The sequence below is a fragment of the Papilio xuthus genome, unplaced genomic scaffold (assembly GCF_000836235.2).
Source record: "Papilio xuthus unplaced genomic scaffold, Pxut_1.1 DF827756.1, whole genome shotgun sequence".
Classification (NCBI taxonomy): domain Eukaryota; kingdom Metazoa; phylum Arthropoda; class Insecta; order Lepidoptera; family Papilionidae; genus Papilio; species Papilio xuthus.
In genome coordinates this window covers 3,303,167-3,316,202 of record NW_013530893.1, presented here as the reverse complement: position 1 = coordinate 3,316,202, position 13,036 = coordinate 3,303,167, and the positions used below count along the sequence as shown (strand labels likewise).

Genomic DNA, 13,036 nt, shown 5'->3' with positions numbered 1-13,036 from the left:
TTGAGCAGGGTGAATGTATCTATTATTTTGAGGACTTTTGTTGTACCGATATAATTGATTACTTTTGATGTACCTATATATTTGCATATCTTGTCTGTTACGATCTATATGACGCTGACTGTACATTTATCCAACGTTCTTACGGTGAAGGAAAACATTGTGATGCAACCTGCACATATCTGAGAAGAAATTCAAAGATATGTGTGAAATCAACCAACCCGCACTCGGCCAGCGTGGTTGACTATGGCCTAATCACCCTTAACTTAGGGTAGGCTCCGAGCCCCTCGGTGGGGACGTATAGTGAGCTGATGATATGAAAAATACCTTTATGTATTTGTTCTATTCGAAGTCTCCTCACAGCTTGTTGGGGTAAATTATTTTACAATTATATTTTTCTTCTAGCGATGGCAGATACTACGAGATAGTGAAGGCTAATTTCGAACGTGCAGACAGACTAACCGTCGTGAGGACGTCGACAAATTGCCGTGTATCCAACTATTACTTGCTTTCCAATTATAAGGACCTCATATTCAACTAAATTCTTTTGTCGATGGCAGCGGGAATGCGCAGAGCCTGTAGACAAAAACCTTCTAAAATGTTTGTATGGTGTTGTTAAATTATTTTATTAATAATACATTTTTCAAACTACCTACGTGTGGTTATTTTTAGTTCTATACATAACTGGTTGTATATCTTAGGTTACTTACGGTTAGTTTCTCAGACCAAAAACCCCGTTTGAAATACATTGTTATCTCTGTTTTTCCACGGTAATGAAAGGGATGACAATATGTTTTATACAGAGATTTTGATGTCAGCCCACGGTTAATTCGACTTAATGAGTAGCTACTTCAACTTGGCTTATAACAATTTAAGGTTATGGGAAATAAAACAAAACACAAGACTAAATTAATTGTTTATTTACAATTTAATGAAAAAATTACCATTTTTATAATTTTTTTCTTCGTCCTCGTCACCGCATTAGTTTCGAAATTTTTTTTAAAAGCTATTTCTAAATAGCTTTGTTAACATTTGCAACAACAAAGCAGTTATATTCAGCTTAGGCGGGCGATGCACTAGCGATTTTTTTTTGCATTTAAATAATGTGAACATTCCTTTAGACAGCAATAAAGATAAACAGGACTACGCGAGACTAACTTAAAACCTAACAGATGTCGCACAGTATATGTACCCACACGTCACAATACAAAATTTAAACTTCAAATCACAAGTAGCCAACCGATTTCGTTATATAATGTATATATAGAAAAAAAACAAATAACTTACTATACAAAAATAAAATTACCACTGAAAAAACTCGGATTCTAAGACTCATTATTAATTACATTTAATCAAGGTTTTGCAAGTGCTCGTTGTTCAGTCACCTTACGCCGTCGCCTGGCAACAAATCGGGCTCCTCTTCAAGGAGGAGGTTCTGATTGTTGCTGTTCTCCTCGTTGCCGGCCTCCGAATTATTATCTTTCGGGTCGTTTTCAATCTTGTATAATATATCGTGGCACAATGGACACCTGTCCTGAACATAGAGCCATTTCCTGAGGCAGACGCCATGGAAGTAATGGTTGCAGCGTGTTATCTTTGCCGAGTGCATTTCCTGGTAGCATATCGCGCATACGTCGTCCAGCTGGTTCAACTGATCGGAGGAAGCTTCCCGCAGCGAGTTGATCTTGTTGACCGCAGTCCGTCGCTTCATAAATACCGACCAGCCGGCACGCGCCTCGCACCAGATGTTGAAGTACGCGTGAATACACATCATAACCGCACGAATCGCGCCACCCGACTCGAAGAGTAAAATCCATGCTCCGTTGAAGAACAGAAAGATCCCGAAGCAGAATTCTATTGTGTTACCGAAGGCGCGAATGTAATAAACGTAATCGTCCAACTGCTCCCAGAATGTACTTCTATATGCGTCGATTAGGAACAAAGAGTATATCATTAGACTAACGACCACTTTGACAACCACTTCTATGCTGAAAGCGCTAACGGCAAGCAACCAAGTAGAGACGGAATGTTGGGACCAGAGATACACCAATAATGATATAGGGAAGAGAATGAGAAACGCACACACTCCAAGGGCGCGGACGTGTCGGTGAGTACTGGGATTATGCGAGGCACTCAGAGACATCAAGATAGGATTTACTATATTATGCAAAAAATGCAGCAGCGCGGTAAAGAGCAGGCAGAAGTTCCGACACAATCTTATGAACCTTTTCTCAGGGTTTAATGACGTTAATCCGGTCTGAAGTGCTAGTATGTAAAACAGTATTGCCGATACGGTGCCTATACTTTTATCTTCCTCTTCATCAGTTAGTAAAATCCATTGGAAGAAGTTGCCAATGTAATGACAGAAGAAAGATATCACCGACGTCATTCCAAGCACGGCCGTTATCGTTTCGCATCCCGTCACTAGCAAAGATTTTGCCATAGATGCGAGAGACTGGACAGCCAGGAGAGTTGAAACTTTAAGAGCCTCCTCGGTATCGTCTTCGTAGTTGTCCACAAGGAGCAGTATCGCTTGTTCGGCCACTCTCAATACCCAAAACACCCTCAATACGCAAGGTACATTGAGTCGCATCCACTCTGTCTCGACCAACGCTGACAGGCCGTAGTTGCTGACAAAGAGCCTGCCGTGCTGGTAGCCCGTATAGATGACTTGGACTATGGTGTAGGCGGAGTACCAGAGGACGTAGTTGATGAGGAAGAGTGGCAACAGCGTAGAAAAGACCGGTGAGTGATGCAGGAAACTCGGCGGCACGGGAAGCATTGCTAGGAACGACGGCGCCATGAAACTGAGAGGCAGCATCTTCTGTATCGTCTGGTGGTGGGGTCCAAGATGGACATTCTTGAAGAGATACGATAGACTATATTGCATGACAAAGTTCTGAATGACTAGAAAGCCGGGGCCGTCGAGATCGAGTAGATTCTTCACGTTTAGATTGAGAATGTCTTCGAGTATGCTAGCTGAGGGCTGGGCGGAGGCGACAGCTTGAGTCAGTGTCTGAATCTGCTTGATGGCTGACACGTTGACCCAGTAGGAGATGAAGACAATGCCGAGCGAGATGATGTACAGGTACACGATGATAAGATGCTTCGTGTATAGCACGAACACGCAGAGCGAAGACATGCATCCTGGAACGAATAACAATGTAATTTAAGCAATTGGTACAGAATAATGAATGTTTACTATTTAGAGTGTTTCCTGCTACCCGTGTAACAGTAATATCCTGACAAGGTTATTTAAAAACATCTTTGTATACAGCTAAAATGTACCCATAAATTATAAGTTATACAGATGAACACGGAAATATTGATAAATCGCTATAAAAAACGAGGAAACATTTAAGGTCTACTAATTTATGGCATAACTAATCTAATGCCAACAAAGAGTCAATCCGTAACATCTTGGCCAATTTAAGCAATCACAATCTCATTTTTTAATGTTATCGATATACAGACAAACTAATATAGGTACATTTTTACCAGTAAGAATTGATATTAGTCTTTACTAATAATATCTTGGCGCCACAGGTTATCGACACTAAAATAGGTGTTAAGATGACGTCAGATTTAATGTCAGGAATTCAAAGAAATCAAACTACAACTACATTTAATGGTTTTAAACGTAGCCTTAAAATATGTATAGATTTCAGTTTTCATATGGTACAATTTTTTTTATTTTCTACTAACATAAAATATATTCCACAAGACTATATAATAAAATGCAATCGCTTATAACATCATGAAAAAACTAGTAAGAAACGTTTCGTATAATCCCATTTTATTTCGGTATCGTGCGCTAAATACCGGATTACGGCGAACGGATATGTGAATTATGCTTAATAAAGAGTTTGAAACGTGAGGCAGGTAAAGGATATCGTTGTTTCTAATAAAACCCGCTACTTAAGATTATTTTAAAACGTTACCGAATCAAGTATATTTGGTAAAATATATTTAGTTAGACCTTTGATTCACCTAGAATTTATCGTAGAAACGACGGCGATTTTGGTTAATAATGATTTAATTATTAGACACAAGACTTTTATTTTGATATACATCTTAGACTCCCACAACGAATACTGTTAGGTTAGACTAAAATTTGAAACAGATAATTAATAGACAAAGAAAATAAATTAAAAACATCCCTTACACATACAATTATTTTCAAATATCTTTGCGGCCCAAGGTCAACGACGCGGTGCGTAGTATCGACCCTTCACGTCCCTGCGCGTCAAAATGTATTCTGCGCAGCAACTCGCGCCAAGTTAAGAGCCGCCATGATATCGAAAAACTATTATATTTAGGTACACTAGAGAGATAAACGATCGATGGGATTCTAATATTTCTCTGCAGATATGTATATTTACTTTAAATGTACCGGCAAATAACCTCTAATAATCTCTCATATCAAGTACAAAATTACTTCGAAAATTACTATACAAGATGATACAAATTTGATAAACATAACCTCAAAAAAAACAGTTTAATAATGTCTATTCATTTTGATTGGATAAAAATATATACACGATAAGAGAAACGGATATTTGCATGAATATTTTTTAATCGAAAATTATGCAACTAACTGCAAAAGATAATATATGCATGTTCTTCCTAAAATTACTACCTAAAGTGTAATACTTGTCAGATATTCAATCTAACATGTCGTAGTCAACGGGTTTTGTTTTGGGGTTGAATATTAAAAGAAAATACTTTGTACCTTTATATTTGACCCACAGAAAGTTTTGTCCTGTTAAATATTACGAGCAATAAAGATCTTTTTGCAGTTGTAATAAGGTTTAAAATGTGAAATGTAATGTTGACACTTGTAAAATATTCAGAAAACAGGTATATACAACATGTTGCTAGGACATTGGTTGGGTGACGAAAGACTTAAGCCCTACAATTAAAATATCTGAGTACCTTTACTATTACTAAAGGCTAAAAGGAGTGATTTGATATTGTTATTTCGTTAAGGTACGCGTCCATTAGCCTTCGCCGGAGGCATCGCATACACGGCCCGCAACGGATTGCTTATTGACAAATGTCGTCTTTCGACGCAGTGCGGATGATAGACGAAGCGCTATGTAAAATCATACAAAGCGAACTAAAACCAGTGGTGCGTTTGGCGCGGTCAATGGACACGTACCTTTAACGAGCCATGTGTTGCACTCCACAAATCAATCAACATACCAAAAATTGTTAAGCATATTTCCATCTCTTTTTTTTAAGTGAGTGAATGGGATGACAAATATGTGATAGTGCGTGTGTTTCTATGATATACTACTTGTTTTATACTATACATTTTTAAGTCAAATATATCATTATAATTTTTTTTTTTATATCACAAGGTGGCAAACGAGCGAGCGGCCACCTGAAATCGCTGAAATAGCGAAGCGACCGTTGCCCATAGACATACGCAATTGCATATGCGTTGCCTACCCTTAACCGATGGAGGAGAGGAAGCACAGAAAGAAAATATTTTCCTTTTCCATGCATCCTCTCATCCGGAAAGTCCACTTCCACTTCCCATCCTTTCCTAAAAAGAAAAAGGGCGAGAAGGGATAGAGGACTAATTTTGGCCTCCGGGACGCACACTCATCAGACTGTACGCGGAATTGCTTCCACTTCACGCCTGTCTTCTGTGTGGTCGTGGTATTTCACCGGGCGAGCCGGGCCGATTTGTGCGAAGATGTTAAAGCTGGCTCTACCACTGTAAACTGTAATAACGTAGTTATCAAACCGATATTACTAAAATCAGTACAATAGCTTAATAATTAGTCTACAACAAAATAATCTTTATAAATACTTAGAAATAATGACTTCGGAAGCAACCTTGTACTTTAGTTTCGTAGGTCAACCATTGATTTGCGTCATTTAGTATAACAATTATATTCCTATGTTAATATAGAGAAGAACTTCGACTAATAAAATATTATTATGGTAATTCCTGCCTACCCTTTAATGTTATAGGCATAACTGTATTTAAGATACTGCAGCTTTTAGCGTTGGTTTAGGTTTAGGGCATTGTCGCCTCTGTACCATGTTATAATACGATGCTAATTATTCGCTTCAACAACGTATAATATTATCGTTAATTTCACAGTCAACCGCGTTTAGTGGTACGGGAAAAGGTGACGAACTTACAAAATAAACAAAAAAAAGATAATTCTAATATTCACATACATTCTACACAATCATTTTTTTGTGTTTTTGTAAATACCGTTAATAATTAATTAAATTGTAAATTACATAATAGTTAATGATCCAATACAATATTGGTGAATGGATCTGTTCTTAGTTGAGTTTGTATATACATATAATACTAGCCGTCGACCGCGACTCCTTCCGCTATAGTTTTAGTAAGATAGTAAGATTTAAATCACATTGTGACGAACCAATTTTGACAAGATCAGTGTCAGATTCGTATTATTTATTTAGATGAGTTGTCAATCCGTCACTCCCATGGGTTTTTTTTATTAACAATTATTTTTTGTCTGCTTTCCATCAACGTTAAAAAAACCTCTTTGCAATATTGAACAAGCTGGCTGTGACGTCATCAATATCAGGTCTGACTATACTGTATCCGGGGGATTCAACAAAACACAAAAAAATATTGTTTCCTCTTCATGAATTTAAATAATATCAGAGATAAAAAGCAAAAAATAATAACAAATTATGAGTTTTATGTGTAATATCCGACTTACAAGATTAATGTGCATTATTATTTATTTAATGTAGGAACATAATATTGTAAACATGTATATATGAATAATAATAAGGAAATGCTAATTTAGAAATAGTGGAATTTATCTTTTTACTAGCTGTCGCCCGCGACTCCATCTTCCTTTCGACTTCCGTGACGCAGAATTACAAAAAGACATAATTAGTAGCCTATGTGTTCTTCCTGACTCTTATATATGTATGCCAAATTTCATCGAGATCCGTAAAGACATTTTGAGGATACCTTCAAACAAACAACTATCCACCCACCGAAACATTTGTATTTATAATATTAGTAAGAAGTAATATAAAGTTAATTTTTAAAATTGAAATAACGACGTACCTTATTTTTTGCAAAATATAAACAAAACTATTTATCTATTCATCTAGACGTAAATTAATTTCTAGATCAACATCAAACGTGCGGTTCTACTTAAAATTTACCATCCTTGAGTGTTACTAGAAAAAAAACGCCGTTATTTTTAACTAGGGCTTTAGTTCTGGTTGGTAACTTTGCAAGCGAAGTAATTCAAAGCGTATCAGAGTTTACTTCAGGGCCATTGATAGGCATTTTATCTTCAAAGCAAAAGGTAAAAAGAAAATAAAATGCAAATTTCATGAAGGTTGTCGTCGTTGTCGGTCGTTAATTTCGTTAAATTTAATTTGAGTGTGGATGGAGTTAGAGGGTATCTCTAGAACCTCTGCATGGATCTCAATAAAATTTGGTATAGATGTAGAACACAGTCTGAAAGAACCCATAGGCTACCTATGGTTCCGGAAACATGTGCGGTTCCTATGCTTGATTCACATATTTACTCCATAACTGCCCAACAGTAACACATCGTATTGAAATATGGCAAAGATATAGAACATAGTCACGAGTAACGATACGATCTTTCATCTTTTTTAAATTCCGCGCAGTCGAAGTCACGAGCAAAAGCTAGTCGATTATAAAGTAACGAATCATATTTATAGTACTGTACAGAGCATACTTTTGAATCAGATTTTTCCGTAAGTATGTCACTGAACTCCTAAACCGTTAAACCGGTTTATAAAGGTAAATACTCAATTGTTTAATATCATACCTACTTCGTGCTGGCATCCTTTTTTTAAAGATTAGAGGCGGGGCAAATGATTAGGATATCTAGAGGACAAAAATCTGGTGCTTCGACCTAAATGGGATGAAGACTAAGAGATGAAGATAAGTGGACAAATGAGCAGCGGGAATAATGGAGTGATCAATAGACGAAATCATACTAATGCGAATGTTTGTTTGAAGATATGTCCAGAATGACTGAACTGAACCCGTTAAAATTTGGCATAGACGTAGAAAATAGTCTGGCTACTGGTAGTTTTTTTTTAATTCCGCGCGAACGTAGTCGCGGACGACAGCGAACGAAATTTTAATACTAATTTCTGGTTCTCGGAACCTGTAGTTCACGGACATGCGTTCGTATTTATATCTTTTTTATTTATTTTGCTAACCGTACGGTGCAATCCGGAAGTTATGTTAATAAAGAGTAATCAATATTCAATATAGATTAATAATTAAGCGGAAACGTCGCTAACCTTGAATTTTTACAACTAATACAAAAGCATATCGAAGTTGTCTAGAGTAGTTGTTGCCTTGACATATTATACGCAAAATTATTGGAGTTTCGACTGCCGAAACACTTGTATAACAATATTGCCATCTCAGTTTTATGAAATAAAGTGAAAAGGATGAAAACATGTTTTTGCTGTGGAAACCGAAACCTCACAGAAAGTAAGATTATGCCAAAAGATATACTAGTTTATAAACTGTTGTATTTTGTCTGTATTTAATTCTGCTTTAACTGAACTAAAAATAGATGTGAATCGCAAAATTTATCTAACTCGTTGGGCATATGTCAAATCAAATTACGACATAGAGAGCCAAAGTCATCTGACCCGGTAAGCATAAGTCAAGTTAAATTATGGACAGATCATTAGAGAGCAGCGCCTCTTACGCATAACATATATAAAATAATCGAAACAATTGAATTACAATCTTACTTATCTTACTAATATTATAAATGCGAATGTTTAGTTGGATGTATGGATGGATGTTTCATTGAAGGTATCACCATAACAGCTGAAAGGTTGCCGCTGAAATTTGGCACAGATGTAGAACAAAGACTGGACGACAGCTAGTATTGCCATAAAGCGATTATGAAGCAAGTAATAAGTAATGCTTTCGTACCAAGATAACATTGAATTGTCGCGTCATCCTATACTTTTATTATGAGAAAAAAAAACAAAGTATACATTAACATTGTAGATAAAATTATTTTTACATTATATATCGTGGTGACTTCACGGTGACATAATTTTTAACCTATTGACCAAAAGGGTAATTTTTTGGCACATGTTTACGTTGTTCCAATTCTCTGTATTCATAGCACATCAGTGACTTAATTATTAAGTAAAATCTTAATAGTGAAATCAATTAAAAATAAATTATAATTATAACCTAAATGACCATATTAACGCGTGACATTAATTCTAGTTTTTTTGAATGACTTGATGAAACATCTGTAAAAAACGTATTGTTTTTTTTTATTATTTTTCAAAGATAGTGGTAAAAATACTCGTCTGTATGAGTATTAAAACATATTTTAACAATCAGTATAGTTTGCTTATAATATAGTGCGAATTTCACGATGATACGGCATTTATGTATAAAAGTCACCGTGACTCAAACTAATGCTACATGTAAAGGAATTGAATAACATTGTACAATACGTAGATAATATACAAAGACTATCAAGATTATATTCTAGATTTTTCTATTAGACAAATGACCCATATAACTATAGCGTTATTTTATACCACATCTGGGCGGAAATTAAAAAACAGTGACTATGATCTACATTTATGCCAAATTTCATATAGATCCATTGAGCCGTTCCGAAGATACCTTCCAACAAACAAACATCCATTCACATTGATAATATAAGTAAGATTAACATTATAAATCTGTTTAAAAATGTTAAACAATCAATCGGTGTTTTCATACAAAATTATAGTATTGTCATCATAATTAAAGATGCATCCCTTTTTAACTGTGGATTTCTCAGACCAAAATCTCAATTTAAAACATATTGTTATCACTGTTTTGTCAAAGATAACAAAATGTTTTATATAGGATTTTGTTGCCAGAAATCAAAGATTAATCTATCAACAGGAAGAACAAATAATTGCAATAACTACAATTGACCCAAATAAAGAGCTAGTTAAATAATTCCGCTTAAAAACATGTTCAATTTATAACACTGAAGTTATCTAAAAGAGAACTGTAAATATAATTTTACTAATATTATCAATGTGAAAGTTAAGATGACTGTATGTTTGTTATATTGCATCTACAGAACCGCTAAACAGACATTGATGAAATTCGGCATAGATGTATAACACAGTCTGGAAGATTTCCGATGTATGAAGATTTTCAATGTATGATATTACAAATTGTATAGAAATTTACCTTAACTTATTACATACTAGCTGTCACGTCCACATAGTGTGAAAGAAACTTAACTAAAAATTAATTAGTAGCCTATGCGGTCTTCCAGACTATGCTCTACATCTATGCCAAATTTCATTAAGATCCGTTCAGCTGTTCTGAAGATACCATCAAACAAACATACATCCATCCACCCATCCAAACATTTATAATATTAGTGAGAAGTAAGATATAATAATTCATGATGTAACATATATTAATCTATTTAAGAATCAACATATGCTATACTGACATGGAATAAATGCGAAGACGATGTACAAAGTCATAATTATGTGTCAAAATCTGAAGTTTTGATATGATAAAATTTATCTATGAATAAATTGGTAGGCTTGTTTAAATAATCATACAAAGTAATTAAATATTTACATAACCTTAGTCTTTTTTTATATGTTTGCGATCAATTGATAATTAATCAAGGAAGAACACTAGGCTCCGTTTTTATCAATAGAAATAGGTCAGGACATATATTTTTTTGTCACTAAGTAATGAAAATTATATATTTTTAAAATATATAATTTTCATTACTTACTATTTACCTTAAAATGAGTCATACCTTAAATGCTCATAATTAAATAAATTAAAAGTTTTCCTTTTTCATATCCAAACAGAACAATGTCAGAGGATGAACGATGGACGGAGGATGAAAGAGGACAGTCACTCTGAGTTTTTGGTCTTTTAAACTGTAAATTGTGTTTCAGAACAAAACATCAATGTCAAAAATGTATATCTCGTTTGTTCAGGTCATCATCCTCTTTCTCTCTTTGCCAAGCTGTAATGATATTAACATCGGTGTCATTTATAAAAATGTTCTTTATAAAAATTAAATTTGTGTCTTTGGTTTAAAGTTAATTTTAGAAAATTTTTTGAACTTTGTCATTGCCAAGTAAGCTGGGTTCGACAAGTATAGTAATAAATTATAATTACTGCTATAAAAATCCTCACATAGGGAGACATTTAAAAACAAGTTTAAGAATGTGGGTAGTTTTAATTAAATAACAAGAAAACAACCATTTAACACTTTTGATATGTCATCATTAATTTTAATAAACATACTGTAGAATTTAAATTTAATTATAGCTAACTTTTAAAAAATTAATATAGTAACATTGAATCATACTTCTTACTAATCCTATAAATGCAATTGGATGGATGGATCTTGCGCAGACGGTGTTGCGGGCAACAGCTAGTATACAGCGGGCATATAAAGCAATAAATGATTGGCAAAACAACCAGCTACAAAATAAATTTGGATTTATAACCATTACAATACATTTCTTATATCAAATGACACTGCATTCGGATTAATGCTCACAGCTTTAAATATAACACAACAATAGGATGAAGAAACCTTCATACATATTTTATTTTTTAAGATTTTTGTCCATCAGACAAAAGTATAAAATACTTACATTTGAAGCACTATAAAGCAAGTATTTTCGGGGATGATGTATATTGATTAATTAATATTTCTTAATTTAGATTTCTCAAAGGTGAATAGTTCATGGTTTATATCTTTATGGTGATGTATGGACTTATTAATAATTTTATACAACATAGTTATTAATTATTGTTATAAAATTTTTAAAAACATTCTGCACAATAAATAATAGCTTATCTTAAATTCTCTGTCATTCAAATTAGGAATATAATAATCCCAGATAAAAATTTTGATATGTTTGGCAACATGATTTTACAAAAATTTAATAGGTTACCCGACCAATTATTGGATTTTTATTTAATAAAGATGTCTACCCTTATAAGAGATTGCATTAATTATGTTCTTTTTTTAATTCAACCAATACTTTAATACCTTGACATGTGGATAAAAAAATGTGCTAAGCTACAAGTCTCTTTAGATGTAAAATTTTATCTACTCATAAAATTCAAGTTCAAATTAAAGAATAATGCAAATACCAAATATTTAAAATTATCAAAATACTTGTTCAGGGTCTGCACACATTGTGACATTACCACGCCAGGTAAACAGTTTGCGCGATTGCGAAATGTCTTGCGAAATCGAAAGGGCCTTCAAATACTTGAGTGTTAGAATAGTTTCTAAAAAAAATCAACTTACCTAAGCAACACACGACGAATTTGAAGAAAGTGAAGAAGAATGCATTGTAAAAGTTAGCATCGTAGTAATTTCCATCTGATTCTGGTACGTCTACGTGATCCACCGTCACGTTGCTGAGCACCAGCACCTCTTCGCCGCTCGACACCGGCAGCCCCAAGCTGATCTTCAGGAACTCATCCACCACAAAGAGCGGTGGAACTCGTAAAAATACCTCCAGTAAAGCTAATACCTTCGACCTCAACGACATCATTCATTTATGCGACTCTTCACGCACTATCACTGATAATTTACACAGCCGAAAAAAACGGCAATCCCGAAATGGAACTATTTAATAATGATATTATATTTTTAAATATTATCTTTATGATCACGTAATAAATGTTTCAAAATATGACTGAAATTTTTGCGACAATAAAATTTGACAATATAGATTTGAAGTTGGCACAGATAAAAATTTTCAGGTTTTTTGCGGCAAAGTGTTGCTACTATAAAAATTCGAGCATTATATATTTTTTATCTAGTAATGGTAGAAATTATAATTCATTTTGTTTAATTTTTATTCCTTATTGTTATTGTTTAATTTTGTTTTTAAATTGCTATTTTGTTAAATATTAAACATATTATAATACCAGACTCACAAAATTTTCCTTTTGCCGAGAATTATTTTGTCGTACTAGGCGCTGGGCCTG

General features: G+C 34.2%; 2 protein-coding genes across 3 annotated transcripts in view; one reads left to right on the top strand and one right to left on the bottom strand.

Moving 5' to 3' along the window:
* Window positions 1–648, top strand: part of FipoQ (F-box/LRR-repeat protein FipoQ) — a 9,696-nt gene extending 9,048 nt beyond the window's left edge. For both annotated transcript variants that reach the window (XM_013310168.1, XM_013310167.1), the window contains exon 11: window positions 403–648. In XM_013310168.1, the coding sequence (XP_013165622.1) occupies window positions 403–538 (136 nt within the window). In that variant the 3' untranslated portion in view covers window positions 539–648. The remainder of the gene's footprint in view (window positions 1–402) is intronic.
* Window positions 649–1,095: 447 nt separating this feature from the next.
* Window positions 1,096–12,747, bottom strand: Trc8 (TRC8 ring finger protein). The gene is made up of 2 exons (XM_013310166.1): window positions 12,348–12,747; window positions 1,096–3,144 (listed from the first exon to the last, which is right to left on the bottom strand). Exons 1-2 carry the CDS (start codon window positions 12,595–12,597, stop codon window positions 1,379–1,381), a joined length of 2,016 nt encoding a protein of 671 aa, XP_013165620.1. The 5' UTR covers window positions 12,598–12,747; the 3' UTR covers window positions 1,096–1,378.
* Between the last annotated feature and the right edge of the window lie 289 nt (window positions 12,748–13,036).